At 40.4% G+C, this 27,095-nt stretch overlaps 1 protein-coding gene across 2 annotated transcripts; it reads left to right on the forward strand.

Moving 5' to 3' along the window:
- Nucleotides 1-415: 415 nt before the first annotated feature.
- nup210 (nucleoporin 210) lies at nucleotides 416-26,911 on the forward strand. Of its 2 annotated transcripts, none has more exons than XM_034590692.1 (40): nucleotides 416-1,077; nucleotides 1,736-1,875; nucleotides 4,360-4,491; nucleotides 5,024-5,120; nucleotides 5,328-5,478; nucleotides 5,980-6,112; nucleotides 6,629-6,787; nucleotides 7,067-7,135; nucleotides 7,231-7,337; nucleotides 7,716-7,856; nucleotides 7,978-8,115; nucleotides 8,320-8,475; nucleotides 8,935-9,133; nucleotides 10,210-10,355; nucleotides 11,334-11,552; nucleotides 11,726-11,899; nucleotides 12,233-12,425; nucleotides 12,721-12,827; nucleotides 13,152-13,256; nucleotides 13,724-13,825; nucleotides 14,027-14,155; nucleotides 14,415-14,542; nucleotides 14,634-14,769; nucleotides 14,858-14,920; nucleotides 15,338-15,517; nucleotides 15,601-15,681; nucleotides 15,771-15,902; nucleotides 16,169-16,327; nucleotides 16,573-16,664; nucleotides 16,775-16,949; nucleotides 18,518-18,693; nucleotides 20,298-20,518; nucleotides 21,079-21,215; nucleotides 21,891-22,005; nucleotides 22,410-22,556; nucleotides 23,108-23,358; nucleotides 23,450-23,654; nucleotides 24,412-24,537; nucleotides 24,887-24,964; nucleotides 25,639-26,911. In XM_034590692.1, exons 1-40 carry the CDS (start codon nucleotides 899-901, stop codon nucleotides 25,740-25,742), a joined length of 5,682 nt encoding a protein of 1,893 aa, XP_034446583.1. In that variant the 5' UTR covers nucleotides 416-898; the 3' UTR covers nucleotides 25,743-26,911. The 2 variants fall into 2 exon arrangements, with proteins under 2 accessions (XP_034446583.1, XP_034446584.1); XM_034590693.1 differs by having other exon boundaries at nucleotides 417-1,077; nucleotides 24,415-24,537.
- The last annotated feature ends 184 nt before the right edge of the window (nucleotides 26,912-27,095 follow it).

Below are 27,095 nucleotides of genomic sequence, written 5' to 3' on the forward strand. Positions count from 1 at the left end.
AGTATGGAGGCATTTTATGTTGTTTTGGGGGTTGTTTATATACATTTGAAGAATTGATCCCAAGTTGTATTAGATCTGGCTGCAACACTTTTTACCCCTGAAACTCCAAAAGTGTTTTGTGGACTCAAACACTTCACCCACCCCTCCATCGGCATAGTGGTGGGTATATAATGAGGTGATTTTCATCTTTGGGTGAACTATCCCTTTAAGATTAACTTTCATAAAACAATTAGGGTTATTAATTTGACCATTATTTATATATTGGTTGTCCTCTTTGGTGTCCCCGCCAGGAATTGCTCTTGAGAAATGTCCCCCCCCCGAACAGTAAAATGAAAGATCCGCCCCTGCTCACCTCTCATGACACCCCATGTCAAAACACCATGTGCGTGTTGTTTCTTTAAGAAACCGCGTCATCCTCGCAGCGGCCGCAGCCTGCTCGATGACGTCTCATCTCTCCCGGCATGCTCACTCCAGTCCAATTATCGCTAATGGCGGGTATTTGTACCAAACATGCTTCTGTGTAGCCTTAGCCTGCTAACGTGCTAACTGCTAGCCCGCGCACAGTGACGCAGAAACCAGCGGCTGTCAGGCTCCTACTCACCGCGTGTGTTGAAGCCGCCCGGAGGAGGAGGGGGGGCTGCAACAAGCGGAGCAAAGGACAAGTGAGGACACGGCGCCCGTTTTCATCATGTGGCCGCTCGCAGGAAGTCACCGAGCTGAGAAGTAGCGGTGTTAGCTCACCTGAGACTTCGGACCTGCTGCTAACTTCATGTGACGGAGGAAGTTTTGGCTAGCTCGCTAATTGTTTTCTTTATCGCCTCCATTCATTCATTCATTCATTCATTCACCCGACGTCGGTCTCTCAGCCAATAAATCAGCGCAGCCTCGAGAAGCGGAAATGACTCGCTTGTGTGTGTCGCTGCTGTCCTTCTCCTTCTCCTTCTTATTATTATTAATAATAAGTGTGTGTGAAGTGAACGGTAGCTCCAAGTTGAACATCCCCAAAGTGCTGCTGCCGCTCACCAGGAGCACGAGAATCAACTTCACCCTGGAAACCACTGAAGGCTGCTACAGATGGTGAGTGGACGGAGTTTGGCGCGTTAGAGTGAAGCAGCGGGGTTTTCATGTCTGCTGCAGCAGTGTCACATGTCCCTGTTATTCTGTAGTGTGTGTGTGTGTGTGTGTGTAGTGACCTCATGGCTGATGTGTGGGGCCTAAGACCACCACACAACAACGTTAGACTCACAGGTCCCTTCTGAGGTCCCCTGTACAGGGAGGGTATTTCCTGGAAGGTGTGGGTGTTTATTACATTTCCAATAAAGTAATAAACCTCATGGAAACTTCACATCAATATTTAGTTATCTTAATTAATTAGGGCACAGAGATTATGGCTGAAAAGTAGATCCTGATTATATTTTTGTTATAAGGTCATATCGATAATCACAAAGCAGCAAATGGGAAAGCAAGAATACGAAACATGCAATATCTACATAGGGAAATATAAAAATGAAAGGGCAACTAGATAAATGCAACATAGACTGGAATTGTTTCTCTTTTTCATTACATTGTATCTTTATCTGATATTTATTTTAAGTCTGCAGTAAAGCTGCAACTCAATGTTTTTAGGATGAACAGTTAAAACTACATAGTTGTTGTGTCAAAAGAAGAACTGTATAGCTTCTGCAATTTCTGTATGCTCATGACCTTTTCCTTTTTTTTGGTCATGTTCTTCCAGGTCATCTACGAGACCAGAGGTGGCCAGTATCCAGGCCGTGGATGAGGTGAGCGGCAGCGGCTGCTCCAGGAGAGCTGTTCTCCAGGCTCTCTCCACGCAGCCCTCCAGACTGACCAGCATCATTCTGGCTGAAGATGTCGGTAAGTACAGTGATGACATATCCAACAATGAGTCTACTCAAGTAGCTCATACAGGAATAGATGATTAGGAAATCAAACCCAAAATTTTGGGGACTACTTATTATTATTATTATTATTATTATTATTATTATATACTTTGATAATTACAGATAATTAATGTACCTGGGAATTATTTTGTTATTGGAATACATTTTTATGTATTGTTTTTTTTGTTGCTGAGAATCAACTGCAACTGAGGCAATAATGTTGTAATTACCTCTGAGACTGTTTATATAATTAACTTTAATCGGATATGATGTCCTTGGGTCGCATGCACATCATATTATTGAATAAGGGCACTGGTCGGTAGGTTTGATGCTGCCGGTGGCTAGTTTTGCATATCAGCCTGTGCTCTTATCAGTTATAGTAAGACACTTAATTTGAATTTAACTTGCTTCCGGTCATTACCACAAAAGGTTTGGATTTATTTTTTCTCACCATGTGTTCATTTTGTAGTTGCCAGAACCTCCAGGAGCTTTTTCTTTCAGTTTCAGAATCACTGAATTGTTTGAAGGCCACTTTCTTTTTAATGTCCTATAATATAATGCAGACTAAAACCCCCTGGTTTTACATAGATTTATAGCAAAATACTATCACTAAACACATTTTAATAATTAAAATAACTAATAAACACAACAATGGAGTTCTAAAAGCTAATAGTATGTACAGCCACAACAGGGTATAACTGTATAGAGCAGCCATTCTCAAACTTAAGAATGCCGCCGCCCAATTTAAAAACTGAAAAATGTGTGCGGCCCACCCACACCTTTAATCACAACTATATGATCCACACACAGGACTAGAATCATACATATTATAAATTTTATAGCAAAAATAATTGTATATGAACGCAAGCATATGCAGTGCAAATCCAATAACATCCACATTTAAGCGTAACAATTTGCAAAGCAACCAATGTAAAAAAACATGAAGTGCAAATAGTGTATTGTTAAAAATATATTCTTACTGTTTGTATAACAGAGCACAGCAAGAATATCAGGGAGAAGAAAAACACATTTGAGGCGTAACCAAATATACTTACGGCGTATAAATATTGTCCGTTTAGTTTCTAAATGGCGGCGGCGCACTTTACATGGTCCCAGGGTCTTGTTAGCTAGCATCTCAGCGCACAGCACACACACAGGCTTGGGGGTTGTCCTCTGGGCCAGCGACAGGTCCTCACTTGAGTCCTTTCTGCGAGTCCTCTTTTTAGTTTTGAATCATTCAGTTTGACGTTCTGATTCCCCTTCGTCATTAGCAGCTTTCCTCTGCTCCATCTTGCTCGACCCAGCACACAACAAAGTTCTCCCTCACCTATGATTCCCCCGAAGGATGCGTTCAAGTGTTAATGTGACGGTCAGCAAATACAATGACACCTGCTATATAGGTCAGATAAAATAAGAACAACGTGGAATTTAAATCTCTTGTCTTTGTTTCATTACCTGTGATGATTACTTTTTTTTAAATCAATCATAAATGTTTGGTGGTAATCGACGCTTACTTACAAATCTGAAACTTTTTTATCTATTTATTTTCTGATGACCGCTCACGGCCCACCTGCAGTGGCTTCACGGCCCACCAGGGGGCCGCGGCCCACACTTTGGGAATGACTGGTATAGAGTATACAGTATGAGTATAGTCATATCTGGCCTGTTATACCAACTGTGATCAAAATCTGCTGCTGAATAATCTCAAAGAATGGAAAATCTGAAAAGTGCACTATAACATATTCAAATGGTTTTAGATGAAATTATACATGAGAATTTCAAGAAAATACAATTCGATAGTATAGTGCCAAATAATCACAGACACAAAAATATACACATATATTTGTGCAACAGAATGCTTTGTCATCTGCTGCCCGTGGCCCAGTAGGCCTGTCATGGACGAAGTTGTGAGCAATTGCTTTGTAATCAGGATAATCAGACTCATCATTCCTTCCAGATCCGTCTCAAATGGCTTTTTGTTATAATAAAGACAAATCTTTTCAGTCCACTGTCACTGACTTTGAATGAGGGTGAACTCGTTCCAGCTGTTATAGGTTTATCAAAACATAATCTCATATAATCTGTCTTTCATGCAACAGCCCTCTTAGCGGACCAGGAAAGACACATTTGACTTGATTGAGCACAGAGTACAGTCTACTAAGAGCAGAGGAAGCTTTGGAGCTTTTAATCTCCACTGCCATTTCCGTATACTCATAATAAAGTGGTTTTAACAGGAAGTAGATTTCTGCGCCTCAATAAACATTATTGTTCCTTTTAGAATTTTTTTTCTTAGCCTTTTCTTCTTAAAGGTTCAGTGTGTAAGATAGGGGTATTAAGCTGCAACATGCAACTTCACCTCTAGATGTCACTAAATTCTACACACTGAACCTTTTAAGAGAAAGTGCAGCATTTATCGTGTACATGTATATTAATGTTTTGTTCTTTCTTCCACTTGCAGTTACAGGACAAGTACTGCGCTGTGATGCTATCGTCGACATCATCAGTGAGATCCAAATAGTATCGACCACCCGAGAACTCCATCTCGAGGACTCACCACTGGCTCTCAAAATACATGCACTGGACTCTGAAGGTGTCTTATACTAGCTTATTGGCTGCTTGTGTTAAATTTTCTCTTTTTTACTTGTGATATTACTCCATTCTGATTCTGTAAGCAGTCCACATCCTATTGTTTATTTGCTTCTCTAATGACTGATCTGGCTCTAGGCAGCATTTTCTTTTCCCTCCGGCTGCTACTGCGTGGTAGCTTTGTTTGTTCTGTTCGACTGGTTCCATTTAGGGCAAACACACTTAGTTTAATGAGCTGCAGCTACAGCCTGATTCTTTCTGATGATGGCTTCGGGGGCCTGGTGTTTTGTTTTTGTTTGCTTTGGCCTAAAAAGTGCATTTTAGATTTCTTGGATTAGATTGCAGATGGACGGCATGCATCCTTTAATGAAATGCCTATTGGTTTGGTTTTAGCTAATTTAACTCCCAGGAGCTTTGTGCTCAGCTTCCATTATACACTCCAACATGCAGTAGTGACCCTAGGCTTATATTACATGTTGAAACTTTTCGATGTAAATATTTAAGATTTCATGCTTAACTTGTTTTTGATTCAACAGGAAACACCTTCAGCACTCTCGCAGGTCTAGTATTTGACTGGAGCTTAGTGAAAGATGTAGATGTGAATGGATTCTCTGACTCTTACAATTCATTACGGTAAGATTTCTTGTCTGAATGCATCTTTTAAACTCTACTGACAAGCCTGGTTTAATGAAATATTCTATAGCAAACCAGAAGTTGACAATAAATGTTTCTCCCGACACTGATATACCCTCCACCTCTGGAAATAATCATTCTTAAGGTCAGATATACTGTCAAGGTTTGTAGTGTATTTTTTAATCTGTCTCTTTTTTTCTTCTCAAGGGTACTTAAATTCTCTGAGTCCACGTACAAGCCCCCTGGTTACATATCTGAAATGGAGCGTGTTGGGAAACAGGGCGATATTATTTTGGTGTCAGGAATGAAAACAGGACATGCTAAGTTGAAAGCCAAAATACAAGAGTCATTATACAAGGTAAGCCGCTAAGTGGTACAAACCATTATATTTATTTATTTCTTGACAGCTGACACTAAATATTACATGTTTTTTTTGGTCTATTTGTAAAAGAAAAATAATTCAGAATAAGTTCTGAATAAACCGGGCCCTCTTTGTGATGGCTCCTGAGATGCAGACTTAAAAAAGCAAAAGTCTGCTGCACAATAGTAATGGCTCCTTCCTGCCTTTTATGTAAGATGACACAGCAGTAATGACAGTTGAGTTGTATTTATGTCTTGTCAAGGAATTTGTTGCTCACATTTCTTTTCATCAGGAGAACCTTTTATCTTCTAACAAAATAAGCTAGTGAGAAATGTTATTTTAAGTAATCATATAGAATCTCTATTTATAAACAACAGTTTAGATTTGTTGGTTTGATTTCTGTTATCATTTTTGAGCACTCCAAACCTTGTCATCATGGTTTGTTTAGGCAGGAAGCTGAAGCTGTGTTGCTCTGTAACTATGGCTTCTGTTTCACAGGATGTGGGTGCTGCAGAGGTGCGACTGCTGATTTTAGAGAACATCCTGCTGAGCCCTGCACATGACGTCTACTTGTTGGCGGGAACTTCCATCCGATACAAAGTCTTGAAGATAAGACAGGGCTCCATCGCAGGTCTGACTCTAAAGTCTATCATTTTACATTAACTTTAACTGTTGTTATGCTGTGAATTACGCTGCATTAAGAAGCTTCCAGCACTAGCATGAGTTGACAGCCTTTAATATAATGTAACTGTAATGGCTTTCAGTAGAGGTCCTACCTACATTAAGGCCCAACACGTTCCCTAAATTCAATCAAGCGGCAACAAATTGCGCATACAATTACTCCTCTAATAATGGCATGTATATAAAAAAATCCTGGATCTGCACCAAAATTGAGTGTGTTCTTCCCTGACCACATTCTTTAAACAAGTTTTGTGGTTATCGGTCCAGTAGTTTTTGCGTAATCTTACTTACAATCAAACAGCACCGAAAACATCCTTGGTCGAGGTAAAGAATTTTATCATTGACGTCAATCGGTGTGACCAGCTGAGCGGAACAGCTGTCCTATTTCCTTTTCTATTTCAAATCTCTCCATAGTGCAGAAAGGCCATCTCTTAAGTTGATTGATGTTTGTGTTGTGTTTGTCCAGAGCTCTCCATGCCTTGTGATCAGTATGAGCTGCACCTGCAGAACAGTGTGGTCGGCCCTAATGGAAACCCAGATGTTGCTGTGTCCAGTCTGGATCAGAGCATCTCCACAGTCACAGCCATTCAGCTGGGGCACATCAACGTGGTGCTGGATCATAAGAGTATCCTTCTGACAAATCACACTTATCTGGTGGTTTAAGCTTATTGTAATGTTATGTTATGCACTTTGCCATGACATCTTCAGTTGACTAAATATGTGTTGATTTCATGTTTATTCACTGTAGTGATGAAAGTGACACTTTTAACTGTGAGTTGACTGATTAAAATACCAGGAGCAGCTTTTAAATTTTGATAAACATTTTGCTAAAAATAACAAACTTTGGAGGTGTCATTATCTCTGAATGTATCTGACCTAATTTTCCTAAGCGGCATTTGTTCAGGCCTTCGGATGCAAGGAGTGTCCCGCCTACCCAACAGCACTCTGTATGTGGTAGAACCAGGCTACCTAGGTTTGTTTTTGTTGTTGATAACATAATGAGAAGTATTTTAAAGTGACATTTCATAAAACACTCATCCAACTTCTTTCTCTTTTTAAATTATTTAGGTTTTAAAATTCATCCTGGAGACAGCTGGGTTCTGGAAACAGGCCGAATATATGATATCTCCATCGAAGTGTTTGATAAGTCTGGCAACAAAATTTACCTCTCTGATGTAAGTACGCTTCAGGAAAATCACCAAGTTAATTTAGAATAATGTGAGTTGTATGTCTGTGTGAATGTGTAACTAGAGAATGTGTATGACACGCACCCTGTGACCAGCATTGTGATAAAATCAAAAGTTTTACATTTCATAAGCACAAATTAGCTTCTGTTGTAGTTTTGTGAGGTGAATAATTTGTTTTTCTTGCTTGGTTTTCTCATACGCTGGTAGCCTGTCCAGACCTGACCTCTCACCCACTGTTAGCCACATTTTTATACCTATAAAATAACCTTACAGTTTGTAAAAGTTTGAAACCAGGCATCCATCTATAGTGATTCAACGCTTACGGCGTTAGTTTACACATCTTTGTGGTTTATTTTGATTTTGCAGAATGTCCGTATTGTCACTGGCTTTCCTTCGGAGTACTTTGAACTTCTGGACTCGTCTCTGAATGGATCATACCATCATGTCCGAGCGCTCAAAGAAGGCCTCACTATCATTGATGCAACCCTAAAATCTGTTGTGGATGAAGTGAGTCAAACTGCAATTTTATCTGGCTCTGTTTCATTTTGAGCATCATTACTGCATTTACCTTGTGCCCATTTCGTCCGCTTGAGCTTGATCAGTTCCTGTGGCTTCTGTTCTGTTTCAGAGTGGAAGTGTCCACGCTCTCGTCAACCCGGTCCACAACGAACAGGATGTGGAGATCTATGACCCTATAGTTCTGAGTCCCAGTATTCTCACATTTCCATGGCAGCCCAAGGTTGGAGCATACCAGTACACAATCAAGGTAGTAATTCCTTTTTCAGAACATACGGGAAACTTGGTTCTTGAATGGTTTTAATCTTCCAAAAGTGTCAATCATTGGACAATGTTTTCAGTAATTAGTACAAATTCAGTCTAAATTAAGTCTTTTGTCATTTTACCACTGGGTCTGAATGTGAGATCAAGAATGGTACACTTAATGATTCCTTTTCTCTGTTGCTTGTGACAGGCGACGGGAGGCAGTGGAAACTTTAGCTGGTCTTCCTCTAATAAAGCTGTCGCCACAGTGACCGTGAAAGGAGTGATGACAACAGTCAGTGACATTGGTGTGAGTGTAGTTTACGCTCATGATCTACGCAACCCACTACACTTTGGCCAAATGAAGGTAAGTTGACATGGATTCTATCACATTATAACACACAACGCACCTGTTAAATATGATTACGGAAGCTATAGTGATTATTCTTTATTGTTTTTATCTGTTTTGAAATCTTTATTATAAACCCGAGGAATGAAAGGAGGCTTAATTCATTTTTTTGTTCAGGCTAAAGCTAAATATGCTCCTAGTATGTATGTTAAGAGGCATTTTGTTGCATCTATTCTTTCTTTTAAAGCTCTCAAAAGCAATATTCCCAAGTGGTTTCTTATTATGAGTGATGGGACTCAACATGAAGAAATGCTTGACAACTGTCTGAACAGCTGTAATAACAGTGGGTTGCTATGTCATTATCAATATAATCTGATGAAACCACACCCCCACAGTGAAGAAGCAGGCAGAAGCAGAGTTTTAGCTAATTAATTCGTGGTTTGGAGTAATTTTCCCCTATTCTTTTTTCCCCTTTAGGTATTTGTTGTTGACCCTTTGGCCATGGACTTCGCTCCCTGCCGAGTCGAGGCCACAGTGGGTCTGGTTCTGGATCTGCCTCTCAGAATTTTCGGGCTGCTGGAGGAGGCCGAGAAAGAGCGGGTTATGTTGAGCGACTGCTCCCACTTTGACCTGCAGGTTGAGGAGGAGAGCCAGGGAGTCTTTGAGCTGATGGAGGGTGAGTTCATTCATTCATGCACCCCACGTTGAAGAGCTTTCAGTGAGGGTCATAACTCAAAGGACTCATTCATTAATCAGTGTGTTTAGTGTCAGTTAGGGTGATGACTCCCGGCCAGGGGATGGTTGTTTGAACCATAGACTGACAGGAAAATAATTTGTTGGACTGGTTTATTTAACAATTGCTGGAGTGATGCTGGGAGATATTAGGAGGTCAATTAGATAATTAATTAATAATATATGTAGTCTACTTACAGTGGTACAGGCCTTTTGTTAAGTGTTAGCTGTTACAGTTGTAACTCTTTGTAAAAACATAAATTATTAGTCGTTTTACACTTTCTCTTGCAGTTTCACATTACAGAAAGAATATTAAAGATATAACAAATACTGTAATCTGTATTAGTAATTCAAAGGGTAACACAGATGACTGTGCTTGACAAACCTTTTGGGCAAAATCCTCTAACACTGAAACATTTTCAATTATTTAAGGCTTTCAGACTGTCTTTACAAAGTTTATCTCTTTGAAAGTTATTTTGTTAGTGGCCTTCATTGTGAAATATATTATTATTAATCAGAAGATTTGATCGGGACAAATGAGTATTTTCTGTGGGGTTTAGGACAGGAAGTGAAAATAGGATGTCTCTGGTTATTCAGGGTTTCCCACAGAATTGATTCAATCTGTGGTGGTAGCACGGCTGCAGCTCGCTCTGAGTGACACTTACACAGACAAGAGAGTTAATTGAAAGATAAGTTCTCGTGTGTGAGAACTGCATTTAATTCCACTCACGGCCATGCACACATCTGCAGGTGGTACAAGGAGGTCTGGCTGTCTGCGTGGACATTAAAATGCTAAATGAGGTTGAGACTGAGCGAGCATGAGGCAAATAGAAGACAGCTGTGCAAGGAATAAAAAGAGCAAAACAATAACTTAAAGATCTATTTTGTTATTATGTGAACTGCATTTGTTTTGGTTCATTATGAAACTTGGAATATATTGGGCCACCATGATGTAGATAATTAATGGAAAATTGTAATATCACATGCTAAGTGTTTGACTTCCTCCTTCACCTGATCCAGGGAGGTTGGCCCCAGGCGAGGGCCACTGCAGTGGGGTGAGAGCCAAGGCCCTGGCCCCTGGGTATACCATGCTTACTGTCAGCTACACCCATGGCAACGTTCACCTCAGTGCCAAGATCACCATTGCTGCCTATCTTCCTCTCAAAGTGAGTCCACAGGTCTTGTCTTTCCAGGATCTTGCTCACCATTAACTTTGAGGATAATTTTTCCATCTTTTGTACATAATGGATATTTCTCTAGGCCTCTACAATTCATGTCCAACTGCTAATTTCCTTTTGGGATTTCTTGTTGTATATTTAATCGTCGACCTCAGATTTTTTATGCCGTTGGGGCAGCTGTAAAGTGTAATAGTCTTGAAGTCTTTGTTTTGCGATTTGCTTTTAATCTTTCAACTAGTCTCAAAGCACCAATTAGCCTTTGTCTTCTATAAGGAAACAAACTCACTCGTGCACACACTTACAATTCATACACACAGTCTCCCCTTACAGTCGAAGCTGAATTGCAATGATCAGTGAGTGTTCAAATGTTCTCCCACTGGGTTTTCTCTGTGCTCCATGCATTTAATTATGCATTATACACTTGCCACACTGATTTGCTTTCTATGCTTGGGTGATAATACTGCAGAGGATTTAATTTGACTTCAACTGTCGTGGTAGAGTATTAAATTCAACAGTATGATGAGGTGATCAAATCTCCTGTCATTAATTTTTTTTTAATCTTTCTTGAACCACAGATAACAGTAGCTTTGGTTTACCTGCATATGATATTTAGTATAAAGTAAGGTGCTGTTTGATGCCCCTTCTTGGGCTTTGTATCTAAATCATTTGATTGTGTTTTATAGGGATAGAAATGCTATCATAGTGTGATGTTTCTGGCGGCTACAGGGTGACCCATTTTTGTTTCTCAGCTGTGTATAACCTTAACGTTCCCTCAGCTAAGTTCCTCTTGACGCTAGAATAACCATTATGTGCTTTCATTTATATTTGAAATATCTTTTGTGTTATTACATTTTGGTCACTCAAAGCTGTCTCTAAAAGCATTTCTTCCTGAAGTGTCTCTGTGTGTCTGACTGTAACTGCATTAAGTATTGCATTTTCTAAAAAAAATGAAATCTTATTTGGCAGGCTATTGACCCTGTATCTGTTGCTGTGGTGACTCTGGGATCATCTAAAGACATGTTGTTCGAGGGCGGGCCACGCCCTTGGGTTTTAGAGCCCTCAAAGTTCTTCTGCAACTTGGCTGCTGAGGATGAGGCCAGTGTGACCCTGACTCTGACCAGTCCTTCATCTCACAACTATAACCAGCACTGGGTCAGAGCAACATGCAGGGTCCTGGGAGAGCAGGTGGGGTCCCCTAAAATCATGCTGTTTCTATTCATCAAATAGAGAATTGCTTGGTTAGATTCAATAACTTATTTTCTTGTACTTTAAGATTAAATGCAATATCTAATCTTTAATGCATATGGCTGCATCCTTGTCACCAGCTCTCAACTGATTTGTCATTCTGTATGTTTCAGGTGCTGGAGGTGATGGTCGGGAACAAGGCCAGTGTAACCAATCCTTATCCCGCTGTGGAGCCGGCAAAGGTCAAGTTTGTATGTGCTCCTCCGTCTCGCCTCACCTTGGTCCCGGTGTATACCAGCCCCCAGCTGGACCTGACCTGCCCGCTGCTGCAGCAGAACAAACAAGTGGTATGAATGTGATGTGATTTAACAAGGGTCACCAACCTGTGTACAGTTAGCTTCGTTTTTTATACTGGTATTTGTTCTATTGTGATTATTTAAGTTTATCCATAGCTGTTGACACTGGAATTTTGTTTTGAAAGAGGGGAGCCAGTTTTGTTTTAATTAGACACCTGCCATTTGAAGAAAGCAACAGCTACCCTTAAAGAAATGTATAGTTACATTTTATTTGTTATTGTATTAAAACAAATTAGTTATTGAAAGTTGCCATAGCTTAGTCTTGATCCTCATAATTTTAGTCAAATGTTTACTTCTTCATATAACTTTTTTTTTTTTTTCTAGGTCCCTGTGTCAAATTACCGTAACCCCATTTTGGACTTGGCTGCTTTTGATCAACAAGGAAGGAAGTTCGACAACTTCAGCTCTCTGAGCGTGTTGTGGGAATCGTCGAAGGTGTCGCTGGCCAGCATTGAACCCACCAAGCCTATGGAGCTTCAGCTGTTCAAGGATGGCAACACACAGATGAAACTTCATGGTAAAGCATCACCACCGGGCACAAACCTGTTTGGCTTGCATATCTTTTATCTTTAAGAGAAAGTGGGTTGTTTAATTAACGGTTTTCTGTAGACATTTGGAAACTATTGAAGCAAAAACAGGAGAAAAAAAGCTGTGACTGGATTTGATTCTGAGACGGTGGCAGCAGATGGAGAGTTATACATGACCTGTCACTGGGAATACATTTCCATTGTGGTTCTTGTGTATTTTTATAGATTGGTGATAGCAAAAAGGTTGGTTGATGTAATTATTATTTTTGTTGTCATCTTTGACAGGACGTCAGACAGTTCTTGTCCATCAGCAGACCGGCATTGCTGCTATTACAGTGACAGCTCTGGGTTACCAGGTTTCACATCTTGCTGCAGCCAATGTTCCCAGTCAAGTAAGTGAAAATAATGGCTCAACCACTAAAAACACATTTTCACTTCCTCTTTAAAAGCAGAAGCAGCTAAATGAAACATTTTTCAAAACAGTCAAAGTTTTAACCCTAACCCTAACCCATGGGCACAATGAGATAACCTGATTAAATAAAGGTTATTTATATATGTGGTTCACATACAGATAAGCTCCTTCTGTTTGTTGTAATGATTTCTTTCTAGTTTCAACTTGCTTTGCATTTCCATTCATGTATATTCAGTTGACATAATAATTACACATGCAGCCATAGCACTAATCCTGACTCAACCCCTCTTCCTTCTCTGCACAGTATGACCCCTTGACCCCTGTCTCTGCCACTTTGGAGCTCCTGTTAGTTGAAGATGTGAAAGTTTCTCCAGATGCAGTGACGATATACAACCACCCGGATGTGCGGGTAAGAGACCAATTCATCAGTGTTGTGGTCTTGCATACATGCGCCTGCATTATTGCAAGTGTGAGCACTGACACAAACTGTTGTTTTACCAAAAGTATACCTGTATTTTACAAATTAAGTTTTAGTATTCAGAATACTCTGCTGGGAAACTTTTACCTTTTAAATTTTACCTCATTTATAACAAGAATTCAAATCCCAATAATCATTGCACCAGACACAGTGGAAACTCTGCTCTGTGGGCCTCCCTCTGCTAATCCTATGTGATATAGGAGCAGTGTTTGGCAGGTGGGGGGGTTAAATAACAGCTAGTGACAATAACAGAGTGTGGGCAGAGGGCCTCTTTGATGTCACACAAACATGCCCATGAACTGGAACAGTTTTTCCTCAGATATGGGATATGCAGTTATTTGAGTCATTCCATTCATGTTCAGCACTTTCACAATGCAGTGATGTATTTTGTCTTGTAGGCGAGTCTTGCCCTGCGAGAGGGTTCAGGACACTTTTTTGTCAATACCAGTGTTAATGGTATTGTGGATGTGGTCTTCCAAGAAGCCCAAGGAGCAGCTCAGGTAAGAAGAAACATCTGGACTGTGATTTGTGAGGGATTAGTTCTGGGGAATACACAATGGGACTAAAACAAACTGTAATTTTCAAGAAAACTTAATGATTGTTTTCCTTAGGTGGATAATATAAATGTACATCAGTGCTCAAAATCATCCTGTTGAATGCAGAGAATTGAGATTTCCTTTTGATTTTCTGTGTCTGCTCAGGTCTCTCCCGATCACCCAGGTGTGGTGAAGGTGATGGTTCACGACCTTTGTCTGGCTTTTCCAGCACCTGCCGAAGCCACAGTACACGTTTCTGACATCCTGGAGGTTTATGTGAGAGTGGTTGACAAGGTCAGTTTTTATCCCCCTGATCCCTAATCTTTGTAGGTCAAGGCACTGCTTGACTAGTTGATCCCTATTATCAGTACCACACATTTCTGAAATGCCTCAGTGACATTGAACCGCCGAATATGGGTGTCCTCTTCTCATATTCCCCTTCTCAATTTTCATGAAGGATGGTCTGTCTTGAATTGGTATCACAAGGTTTACCCTGCTTGTGAACCAAAACGATTATTTACCTAATGATGGGTGTCATTTATTTCCATCACAGGTGGAGATTAGCAAATCTGTGAGAGCGTATGTCAGAGTCTTGGACGATAACAAGAAGCCCTTCCCGGCCAGCTATTTCCATTTCATGAATCTAAAACTCAAGGCTGCTTCTGCGATAGTTTCTTTAACGTGAGTAATGAGACATTTCGGAAAGATTGAAGAACTTAACTCGATTTAATTAAGTTTCTGAATGTCTTTTTTATTTATTATTTTTTTGCAGTCCATTAGCAGAGTCTGCAGAGAACGATACAGCCGTCTTCCTGGTGAAAGGTGTTTCTATTGGTCAGACTACTCTGTCGGCTGTTGTCATGGATAAAAATGGGAGAAAAATATCATCCCTGCCTCAGCAAATTGAGGTATGCACTTGTGTGACTTTCTAAAACAGTTCAAATTGGGACTCTTGCATATGCTGCAGGTATTGAAACTTTGTTTTTTAACTTGTAGGTATTCCCACCATTCAAACTCATCCCAAGGAAAATCACTCTGCTAATTGGAGCAATGATGCAGGTTTGTGTAACATTGACACTGAGGCTCTGTTTTGAAACAGCTGGCCTCTGTTTATCTTTCAAAAGAGCATCTGCCAGGATTTTTCTGGAAGATGACATTAGCCTAATTGCTCCTGGTTTTAACATCCAGCTTTCCTTTCATTTGCTTCAACTCTTGCCCTAATTACAAAGCATTTACCATCTATCCAAGAAGCATCCTAATTGCTGAACATTAAACTTAATAACACACATACACTGCACATTATTTCTGTTGAATTTCCAATTTCATTATCTTGAGTAGTAAGTATAATCGCTTACAGCAAATGGTTATTGAACAGTTCATTGATGAATGCAACTGACTAGACTGTCGCTGTCTCTCTCCTGTGTCTCTGTTTTCTCAATCAATCCCTTCCCTTTTCATTCCTCCTTTCATTTACAGATCACATCTGAGGGAGGCCCTCAGCCTCAGTCCAATATCCTCTTCTCAATTTCCAATGAAGAGATAGCTTCTGTTAACGGCATGGGCCATGTCAGGGGAGTTGCCATTGGTAACGTCACTGTGACTGGACTGGTCCAAGCTGTTGATGCCGAAAGTGGGAAGCTAGTTGTTGTGTCTCAGGTAAGTGTGTGTGTGTGTTGTGTGTGATGTGGACAAATGTTTGGCTGAATTTTACAGATAATGTGTTTATTGTTTTCTTCCAGGATCAAGTGGAAGTTGAGGTTGTGCTTCTGACAGGCATTCGAATCAGAACACCCATCACAAGAATGAAGACAGGAGCACAGGTATGATTTTAGATTTTTCCAATAATACTGCCGGGAAAAACAAATTCTCTCTGGGTGATATTGTCCTCACAGTTTGTTTCTTTTTCCAGATGCCTGTATATGTGATGGGTCTGACCAATAGTCTAACACCCTTCTCCTTCGGCAATGCTTTACCTGGGCTGACATTCCACTGGTCCACCACCAAGAGAGACATCCTGGATGTGCAGTCGAGACACATTGAGGTACCCTGCACTCATTCTATATTTGACGTCACATACATTTCCTGCCATTCCTATTTTTGGTTCCTGTTGTTCCCTTGATTCTTTTATCAAATTGACTTAAGATGTGCTGTCCCTGCATAACAGCATGATTAAGAACCAGCATCTGCCTTGTCTCCGCTTCCTTGTCAGCCTCTGCCTTGTCCCTGCTTCCTCATCACTCTTGTCTTTTTTATTTGATTTGCTGCTGCTATTTTTGCCATTCTCATATTGGTGCCTGTCTCCTTCAGGCTAACGTGGAGCTCCAGTCAGAACACAACTTTGGCATGAGGGTGACTGGAAGAACTAGAGGGAGGACAGGGCTGAAGGTGGTGCTCAGAGTTACTGACCCAATGGCTGGGCAGCTGTTTGGGAAGCTTCACGAGCTCAGAGATGAAATCCAGATCCAGGTACAGCACTGTGGCAACAACTTACTGGGCATATAACTGAAAAAAAGCAGAGTAAACATTGCATCAACATTGAAGGCAGCAGAGTGTTGAAGTTGCTGAGCTTTTTAATATCTGGAGTTGTTAACTTTGTTAAGTGATAAGACGGCAGATAAGTTGGAGCTGAATGCATTCATAAGTGTCAAAACATGAAAGATTGAATAAAACCCTCTAATAATTGGGATTTTCCACATTTCGCTTTGATCAAGGTCTATGATAAGCTGCACATGCTTAACCCTGAAGTCGAGGCTGGGGAGTATCTAATGGCTCCGAACTCTATCCTCAAACTCCAAACAAACAGGTGAGTTACCCCTCTCTGCAAGATGCTGTAATTGCATGGTTAAAAATGTCAGAAACATTTGCACCACTTAGAGAAACCTGAAAGTGATTTTTTTCCTTTCTTTCTGACAGGGATGGTGTGGGTGCACTCTCTTATCGAATGCTGAACTCCCCCGACCAGCTTGTTACGGCTCAAGTGGATGATCAGGGCTTTCTCTCCTCTGGCTCTCTGACTGGTATCTCCTCTCTGATGGTCACATCGCAGGAGACCTTTGGCGTCAATCAAACTCTCATCCTTGCTGTGAAGGTCAGTTTGAGAGCCACTGTATGAAAAGTCTTTTAGATTTCTTTTTTGTTTTAAAAGTGGTATCCCACAAATACTGACTGATAAATCCATCTCAATACATCTCTGATAAGTCACTGGGTTTAACACTAACTTATGATGCAACAATTAGAATACATGATGATATGTTCTGCAGAGCTAAAAGAAATGGTGCCTCTCAAAGGTTAGATGTTGACTAAATTTAGTTCAAGCAACTTTTCTTTATGTAGAGAACATTCGAGAGCTGCAAAATTAGGTAAAATCTGAATCTACATTTCTCGAGTGTTCTTTTTTAATATCATAATTACGTTACATAATTTCTTGAGTAAGATGGAAAAGCAATATAATCAACTGGAATGGAAGACTTTTATTGCTCTTTACAATGTAAACAAAACATGATTTTCTATCCTGTACGATAAACATGATAGTGCAGACCACAGACATTGTGAACCTTGATCATAATCCTTTTTCCAAAGCCAATTGTCTAATAATCAAATCTTTTGAGGCAAACAGGAGCAGAGGAACATTTACTTATTCTTCCCTGTGATCAGTCAAACTGTGGCGCAACTACAAATATGCTAGTGAGAGTGACCAACTGATTTTACGTTGAACAAAGCGGGCAGCATTTTATAATCTATCTGACTCACTCTGTTTTTTGATTTACCAAACAATGCAACTTTATCAATTTTGAAGGCAATTTGGTTTAGGGCAAGTAAAAGAAGACATGCACTGACAAACATCCACAAAAACAAAACAATAAAACGCAAAGAGCTGTTCAGTGGAGTTGAGCTGAAAGTGCAATTTCCACTAAATGTCACAATAAATAAATGAATAAATTGAAAATAGTCCCCATGGCAGATAGGCATTTAAAACTAAGTTGTTGTTTTTTTTTTGTGCTGAGCTCTAGATGAAGCACAGATTTTCACCATGACACACGTATAAGATCTGTTTTCAAATCTTCCCTGCCTTCCTTTGAACAAATCATCACGTGGTGTATCACAGTTCTGTCATTTCTTGTAACAGGAAATAAGGGAGCACTTGATTTGATGCAGCAGATCTCCCTGCTGATGCAGCAATGGAGGAGTTGTTGTCATGTAAAAATGAGATCGAAGAGCGGTGTGAATTGAGATTGCAATTCAAAAACGATTCATCCTTTATCTAGATCTATATCTTTTTATCAAGTGTTTCAATAGAAAAGGTATTGTTTGTATTAAAAATGCATCTTGTCTCTAAATCCACAATAGATTTATTTTAAAAAAGGGGGTTAAATAAATGAGAGAACTCTTTATTTCATCTAGAGAGCAAGAAAATATTCTGTCAGATTCTTTAATCGCATCTGTGTGAAACTGTCATCAGTATATCAAATGGTAACCTTATACTAAACTTCGAGCTGTGTTGTTTCATCTGCTACAGGCTAATGTTTAGTGGCCTATGTTATATGGCCACTGTGATTTTTCTTTTTTTTTAACGGTTGTATTGACCCTTCAAATGGCAGCTGACCATTGTCCCTGCAGTTACCGAATGTGACACTGGTTCCTTTTTTTATTTCTCAGGTGGTGCCTGTGTCCTACGTGCGCTTCAGTACCAGTCCAATGCTCTACACGCACACGGGAGAGAGCCTGAAAGCCTTTCCTCTGGGCGTAATACTCACCTTCATTGTCCATTTTCATGCCAGCACTGGAGAGGCCCTGCACAGCTCCAGCTCTCACCTTACGTTTTCCACAAACAGGTCGGTTACACATTCTATAGGTTCTTCAACACTTAATATTATATTTCAAGAATTGCTGTCATTTATCAATATAATTATGCATTCATTAATTTGTCCATTCATTGATTTGTGCATTCTGTGTGACACTGTGAGGGAAACATGACTTCTAGAGAGGGGAAAGGAGCGAGGAGGATTTGTTTTGCAGTTTGCTTCGTACCCCAAGGTTGAGAAGCCATTATCCTGCTGTTGTGTGCTATATATAGAGCGAGAGAGCATCAGGGCCTTTCTTTTGAGTGGTCCATTCGTTCAGCCTTGCGTAACCTAATGACTTCCATTTCAAATTCTGCCAGACAAGTCATGTCAACCCACAAGCTATTCACCCTCCACCAGCTAAGCAGAAAATGAATTTCAGACAGAATGTAAAAATGGCAAATGTGGTTTCTGGACACCATCGATTTTTTAAATTAAATTAGCATATATTCCACATTGTCTGGTTTAATGATATTGATCCATGCTAGATATACCTATCAATAACCCTGGAAATCCTCATGTTTTCCTTTACCTCTGTAGGTGCTGTGATACATTATATATTTCCTCTTTGTTCGGATCGTGTACATTAATATCCGCACACAGCAGCCAGTTTAGTTGAGGTCATGACGGGGTGTAGAGGCAGGCTCTACATGGAGATCACAACATTAATTAACTGGGCTGTTCCTCATTTCAGATGGAGTAGTTTCCACCTGAGCGAGTGAGTGAGCTAAATTAATGGGAATGTCGGGCAGGGAGGAGCGTTGCCCCGCTCCCGACGAGGGACTCCCTCGTCTGTCTGCACAATAAATTGATTCTATTACCTTGTTCTCCGGGTGCTGGCAGAGCATTTTAGGGGGAAAGTATCAAAATCCGAGTAGTAAAGGGCTGATAGTCTTGGGACTTAGAGAACCGGCCTGTGATTACATCCAATTGAGTCTCAGAGGAGCCGGGTGGATTTTACTGGTGTCTATGTTGGCAAGCACTTTGGTTTAATTTGTTCACACCAGATGCTTCGGTGATGGAGGTGAAAAGGAAGATGTTTTGTTTTTTTTCAGGTATAAGAAATAATGTATATGGATGTTGAACTATTGCAGCAGGATATGAAACACTTAAGCATTTGATGTATTGTTGAGTGGTTATTTTAAGCTTGTCTAATCGTATTGAGCCAATACTCGGTCAAGGATGGACTGCAGAGTGTAGCAGTGACGATCTGAGGGCGAAATTAGATCAGGTTACAAAAACTTAATATCGGCCATGTTTGACCCCTATTGATGAACAATTATATAAATGAATCGCCTGAATAAATTACCCCTTAATTATTAATTAGGCCTTCATGGAATACACCTACCAGGCGTTCTATAATATTTGTGTTGATGTTTACTCTTACTGACTTTATTAGGAACACCTACAATTATTAGTCAGCTAATCATGTGGCAGCAGTGATGTGCATCAATGAATGCAGACAGATCAGTTAACGTTCACATAATAACAAAAGGTTCGATTTGGGAGTAGCACTTAACAATCAATTATAATTGGTCATATTAATAGGTACTTATTCTAATACTTAAAACCTGTACTTCTGTTCTGTCCTGCAGAGATGACCTGGTGCAGGTTGGGGTTGGGCCCAGTAACCACACACTGACAGTGCGAACTGTCAGCGTCGGCCTCACCCTCCTCGCAGTGTGGGACAGTGAAAACATGGGAGTCGCAGACTACGTTCCACTTGCTGTGCAGCATGCTATTTATCCACAGGAGGCCCAGAGACTGGTGGTGGGAGATGTAGTTTGCTTTGCCGCCCAGTTAACCAGCCCAGATGGTGAGAGGTTTATTTGTTTAAGCAACAGATCTTATGTGTTGTGTATGTGTATGTAATATTTTCATTGTGAAGTATAAGCATGAATCGATACAGATCATCAAATAGACAAAAAACAATATTGTACCCGATATACACTGGGTACAATATTGGCCCCCCCACCCAATCACCCTCAACCCAGAGCAGACTATACCTCTCCATCCCTTCTATAAAAGAGATCATTGTTAAATGTGTTGTGTATGTGTATCAAATAATTTAAGTATAGCTATTTTGAGCAAAGAAAGAAAACTACATCTTGACTTTAATCGTCAAATGGCTTTCGACCGAGCACCCTCATGATGCTCTAGTTGTGTATCTGCTGTGTGCATCTGTCTTGCTCTGCTTTTTATTGAATTTCCTTTAAAGGATAAAGCAGCTTTTTTATCTTTAGTCGAAGGGAATTCTAGTATTTCTCTTGGCAGAGGAGAGCCCTATATTTGTACCTTTCATTTAACAAGCCATTTTAGCTTGGCAGCGTGTACAAATCCTGTTCTAAAGTTGACACTATCTTGCCTTCTCTGCAGGTGCTCACGGTACTTGGAGCTCCTCAGCTAATGGTGTTCTTCAGGTGGATCCGAGAAGTGGTGCAGCTGTAGCCAGAGACTCTGGGACAGTCACCGTGTACTATGAAATACCTGGTGTTTTGAAAACCTACAGAGAGGTATGTCCTCTGTAGATAGTGACTCACAGACTAACAGTGTTTTCTTTTATCTGTGGGTGTGAAGAATGAGCTACAAGAAGGAGGTTCAGAGTTTAGTAATTCCACATGCAGCACACCTCCCTGCTTTGTTTATTTCCACTTCTAAATTCTCCAGAGATTTTAATCTTCTCTGCCCATGCATGAGAATGTATCCATCCCTCAACAATCATCAACATCATAATGAGAATTAAAGCACAGCAGGTGTTTGTTGCATCCATCACGTTTCAGCAACATTTTGTGCATGACACTACCATTGTTGCTAGTCTCAAAAGGGATGGAGCGTGCAGTGGAGTGTCACTGTATCTGACTCCGTTCTGCACAAGAGCTGAATGCAAACCAATTTTATACAAATATTTTCCTCTGAGCAGAGTGAGAATTGATGAGATCTGGTGCGTTGTATTCAATCTTAAACAGAAAGGGGCATATATGCATGAACACAAAATAAACTCCTGCATTGATGGAGGCAGCAGTAATGTTGTATTAAACACTCACCTGTCTTTCAATTGGTTTCTTTCACTGACAGTCTGGCGTGATTGATGTAAACAATTTGTTGTGGTTGTATTCTAATGTGATTTTAACAAGCACACACCTGGATGTTCCTGTTTGGTTATTTCCTGTTGCTGTGTGATTCTGTAGATAATAGTGGAGGCAGCAACGAGAACGTTGGCCACGGCACAGCCTGCACCCGTCAGGAACGGCAAGGAGACAAAGGTCTTACTCAACACCAGAGACAGTGGAACCAACCTCATCGGTATTGACCTGAATCAGTTATAGTTTAACTGTTGGTAAAGGAATAGTTCAACATTTTGGAAACTACTCCTTTTCGCTTTCCTGCCAGAAATTAGATGAAAAGATCGATAGTTCTCATATCTGTACGGTAAATATGAAGCTGGAGGCAATTAGCTTAGCTTAGCCTACCACACCTGTAATGCTCACTAATATAAACATTGTTTTGTTTTTCTTAATCTGACTAGTTGTATATTTAATGTACAGATTTAAGAGTGGTACTGATCTTTTCATCTATCAAAAGAAAAAAAAAGCATATTTCCAAAATGTAAAACACGTCCTTTAAAAAAGTTGATTAAACTTTTTCTTCAGTAAAGCACTGATGTGTGTAATGAAGCATACATATTAAGTATGTCTGTTCCCCTGCAGGAACCTGCTCCCCTGCCCAGACTGAAGCTATTCCTCAACTGCAGCCAGAAACTTTAGTCAGCTGCCATCTCAGCTTCACCAGCGACGCCATCGACTTCCCTGCTAACGATGTCTTCAACACACACATCAGCTTTGACCCCAGCATCGGTAAGACTCATCTGAATCCAGACCTTCATGGAGATCCCCTTCATGGTGATGAACCATGGTCAACCACGGTCTTATACTGATTGTACAAGATAGTGGTTGAATATATAAACTGAACGCTCCTTTAACACCTAACATAGACACAGTTCTCATATGTATGCTCAGCACGAGGGGCAGGAAAATGCTGTTTACAAGGGCATAATCAATACCTGCTTTGGCCATTGAATGAATTTAGTAGGGGCTATAAAAGGTGTCTGGGTGACATATTGAACTGGAGACATTTGCTTGAAAGCACTGGTCTAATTATGTTTGGGGTTTGGGACTTCACCCCAGTTGTTGGCTTATCTCCGGGGGAGGGGGGGATCCACTGTGTGATTACAAGGCTACAACCACTCAGCTGAATCCACCTGAGAAATTAAGACAACGGAGTCAGAATATAGATTCCTTGCAACTTTTCGAGACACTATAATCACACACATTTATTTTTCTAAATGCACACATCAATATTTTATGTTGAACAATCACCTTTGCCTCTTTCGTTTCTTTTGCCCCAGGCCTCTATGCATGTTCCGTGACCTTGCAGCCAATGTCTGACCAGCAGACCCGTGTGCTCAGCATGTCCATGACGAACCTGCTGGTGAAAGCAGGGCTAGAGGGCAGTGCTTTCTCTGGGGAACAAGTCAGTGCCAGACTGTCCATGGAGCCGGGCCTCTACTCAGACCAGACTGAGCTGCTGCTCTCAAACCTGCACCCATCAGCTGAGCTCACAGTCTACGGCCCCACTGCCACCCTTTCCAACATGGAGGTCTCGTAGAGCCTTTAATATAATGTCTAATTCTTACAGTTAGTATGACTGTTTGAAGAAAAAAATGTTTGATTCATTTCTCTGTCTTCAGGTAGTGTCTACTTCTCCCAACATTGCTGTCCAAGAGACGGAGGTTCATCAAGACTTTCCCAGTTTCTCCAAGTTCACCGTCGGTGCCGTGGATCCTCAGGCAGCAGTGTCTGCCTCGATTTCCATAAGCAGCGCTTCATCAGGCCAGAGTCTCCTGATCCCAGTCACTTTGATTCACGTGTCGGATCCCAGCGTTGCACTGCAAGGTCAGATGTCCTTTCAATGCAACACAGTCATTTGGTTGTAGTTTATGTTTATGTTAGTAGTCACCTCTTATAGAAAAATTAAGTTTGAACTAACTTGCAACTTGGCATGTAGCTGCAGCATTGTTACCTTTTATCCACACATTTTCAATTGATTACAGTGACCCTGTTCACACTAATACAGACATTTTGCAAAACAAACTTTTTCCTTAGTGTTGGACCTCCCCGTCCAAACATAATCAGTGTTTTAATTCTCTAAACTGAGATTTTTACAAACCACCATGTACCAGAAACAACAATGGCAGCTATCATTACTGCACAACATTACCATCATTCAAAGGCGTCTGCTACTTGAACCTAAGCTCACTGGGCATGCTAACCATGTTCTTCTCTGGTATTTGACGGATGTAGACTTTGTCGCCACCTACTGGTCTGGCATGTTTGTTTAAGCGATAAAAACAGAGGGGAAATATCCGTAGTAGTGTCGACAAAGTCTGGCGGCAAAATAGTTTGATCCGGCCCCGCGAGGCAATTCATAACCCCCAAGCAAAACAGTCCATAATCTGTTTCTGTAGGACATAAGCACATTGACAGTCAAGGCATGTTTTCAGAAACCATCATTCCATTCAGATTTCAGCACCACTGTAACAAGCATCCTTATCCCTGTGAGGCGTAGCCAACATTTGTTAGTGTGTCGTATGATCTCCGTACTTTGAAGAGGTTTTGACAGCCTGTTATCTCTTCCACTGCTCTGTCTCAGCAGCTGCTGCTCCAGTTGTTAGCTTTGAGGGAGGGGACCACTCCCTGCACAGCTTCATAAACTGCTACCAGATGATCTTCTTCACCCTGTTCGCTCTGATGGCTGGTACTGCCATCATCATCATCGGTGCGTCACCGCAACTTGATTGAAAATTGCTTTGCTTGCACAGGGTAGTTAGAGGATGTGTCATACTAATAAACACCTGAATAATTTTATATGATAATGAACAACATTGCACTGGGAAAAGTTTGACTTTACTGTAGTTATTTTAAATCTTGTATCATTGTTTGTTTAAGAATGGACTATACAAGACAGGCTTTTATTTTCCACCATTATAATGAATATTTTTGAATGTGTCACCATCTGTTTGTCTTTGTCACAATTTAAGGAATTTCATGACTTGCAAGATGTTATTTTTTACATTGAGCTCTCCAGTGTGTTGACGTGTTTTTAAATTCATTTCTATTCTCTGCAGTGCTCCACACAGTGTTCTCTCCAAAGGAACAAACTTATAACCCCGCTTTCATCCAGAGGACGCCACCACCCAACTCAGGTAGGACACCGCCGCTGCAACACTTTTCCCACCGCAGCTTCTTCAGTAAACACTAAAGCAAACAGTCAGACAGATAAACCACTGAAGGTCAGGGCAATTTGTTGTTTGTTTTCACTTGATCTAATGAGTAAGTAGAAGTTTTTATTACCCATTTATCTGTGAAGCCACTAGGCTGTAAAGCTCCGCTGAGAATCAATTAGAAAAGATAGGAGAGGTGTCTGATAACATCCAGGACGATAACATGAGTCAGAATGGCGTTTTTGAAGAAATGCTCATAGCACCCGTAGTAAATTAAAGATTATTTGTGTGTCAAACCAAGAAAAAGCATCAGTCCTCAAGTCTGTAGCTGCAGTGTTGATGTCACAATTTACAGCCTCTGCTCTCGCTGCTACAAGTTTATCTGTTATAAATACAAATCAGTGATTGATTGAGACTCCTAAATAAAGTTATGTTCCCTTATTTTTTTTATTCTGACATATAAATCAACTGATATGCTCAATTTACATTTGTTTATAATATCTTTTCATAAAATGAGTTGTTATGACCTTTACACATCAAATGGCACAGAACAGTGAATTTGCTGAAGTGAAAGTTTGCACTGACAGGTTTTTAAAAAATAAAAATATTATGCTGTCAATGCTTCATTTACCTACTTTTCTATTTCTCTTTTTCAGGTTTCAACACTCCAGTAGGAAATTCCTTCAACCACACGTTACACAGGACTGACCCGAACAGCAGCCCCAGGTCGCGGCTCTATTCTCCAGACTACAAGTCGTGATGAAGCTCTCCGCCTGGTCTCTATTCTTCACAAGTACAACACCACAGGCTGTTAATGCATATTAAATGTGCCTCTGTCACTCCGGTTGAATGCTGTGGGACATGACCGCAGAATCTTAACTCCACCGTCTTGGCACAGATTCTTTAAAAATAAGTATTGTTGAGAATAGAAAATCCGTGAAGAGCTTCACGATAACAGGGCTATTTTCGTTGTGTTTAAATTTTGTGTCGTCTATACATTTGTATTTTGTGGCTTGCCATGGAAAAAGGTTTTATACAAGACCACTCTGTTATACATATCTTTTGAGGAATGTTTAAAAAACAAATCACTAGATTGCGCTGAAGAAGAAATGCTTTTTTTGTTTGTGTTTTGAAATTAACTTTTGTGCTACTTAACACATTTGATGTGAAATTGAATAACTCAGGATGCACAACAGTCTCGTGACAGAAAGCAAACAACTTGAAGATCATGTTGTTGTTTTTTTGTTATTCTTCTGAACAGAAACCCTCCTTAATTTTGTTGTTATTCAACATTATGTGAAAATACTGACCACTGAACTCATCGTCCTCTTCTGTGATGAACCCTTCAAATGTGCAGAATCCTTACTGGAAAATGGTTGGTTCGTGTCTGGTTTTTGGGGCATTTTCTCGTGGAATCTAACTTCCCGATTATTTACAATTGCTGAGTTTTTGAGCCACTGTACATGCAGCTCCCGTCTTATTCATTAATGTGAAACAGTTAAAAAATGTCAGCTATTATTCAGTTTTTTATCCCAGTGTTGCTTCATTTGCAAAAGCAGTCACAATGTGGCCTGGTTTCTGGTTCTGTTTCTGTTTGCACTTCAACCTGCCCACATTTCCAGAGAGAGTTCACTGTAGCGCTGTTGACTTTCTGGTACATACGAGTGTGACTTTGTTTTAAACGACACGTTTCTGTATTTGAAGAGACTTGTTGATCATGAATATTTATTTTTTCGGTTGAAATTCAGTTTTACTGAGGAGTGCGTGTGTGTGTGTGTGTGATTATAATTGTCTTCAGCGTTGTTTTTGTGTTCATAATAGAGCCTTACAATCATATCACAAGATGCAGACACAAGTGTGTTGGCTTCTGTGTGTGTGTATATATACTCTTGCCTTTTGCTAATTAAAGTTTTTACTTTTTATGTTTAATGCTCCTGCTTTGAAAAGTTTATATTTAGCTAGAATTCACAAAATCACAGTAAACTGACAAATAACAGACTGCTTCACAACCGACTGTCCATTGAGCAGAGAATTCTGACGAGTGAAACAGAAATCATCTTTCTTCACTCGTCCTGCATTTTTCTACCCTAACGTGCCTTTGAATTAATTTGCC

Source organism: Hippoglossus hippoglossus, chromosome 7 (genome assembly GCF_009819705.1).
Source record: "Hippoglossus hippoglossus isolate fHipHip1 chromosome 7, fHipHip1.pri, whole genome shotgun sequence".
In the NCBI taxonomy this organism is placed as follows: domain Eukaryota; kingdom Metazoa; phylum Chordata; class Actinopteri; order Pleuronectiformes; family Pleuronectidae; genus Hippoglossus; species Hippoglossus hippoglossus.

Excerpts from the sequence above, each read along its gene's own strand:
- nup210 (XM_034590692.1), top strand. The coding sequence starts at position 899 with ATGACTCGCTTGTGTGTGTCGCTGCTGTCCTTCTCCTTCTCCTTCTTA. Across the intron at positions 4,492-5,023 it reads ACATGCACTGGACTCTGAAG|GAAACACCTTCAGCACTCTC; the intron begins GTGTCTTATACT and ends TTGATTCAACAG. Across the intron at positions 11,900-12,232 it reads TGCAGCAGAACAAACAAGTG|GTCCCTGTGTCAAATTACCG; the intron begins GTATGAATGTGA and ends TTTTTTTTCTAG.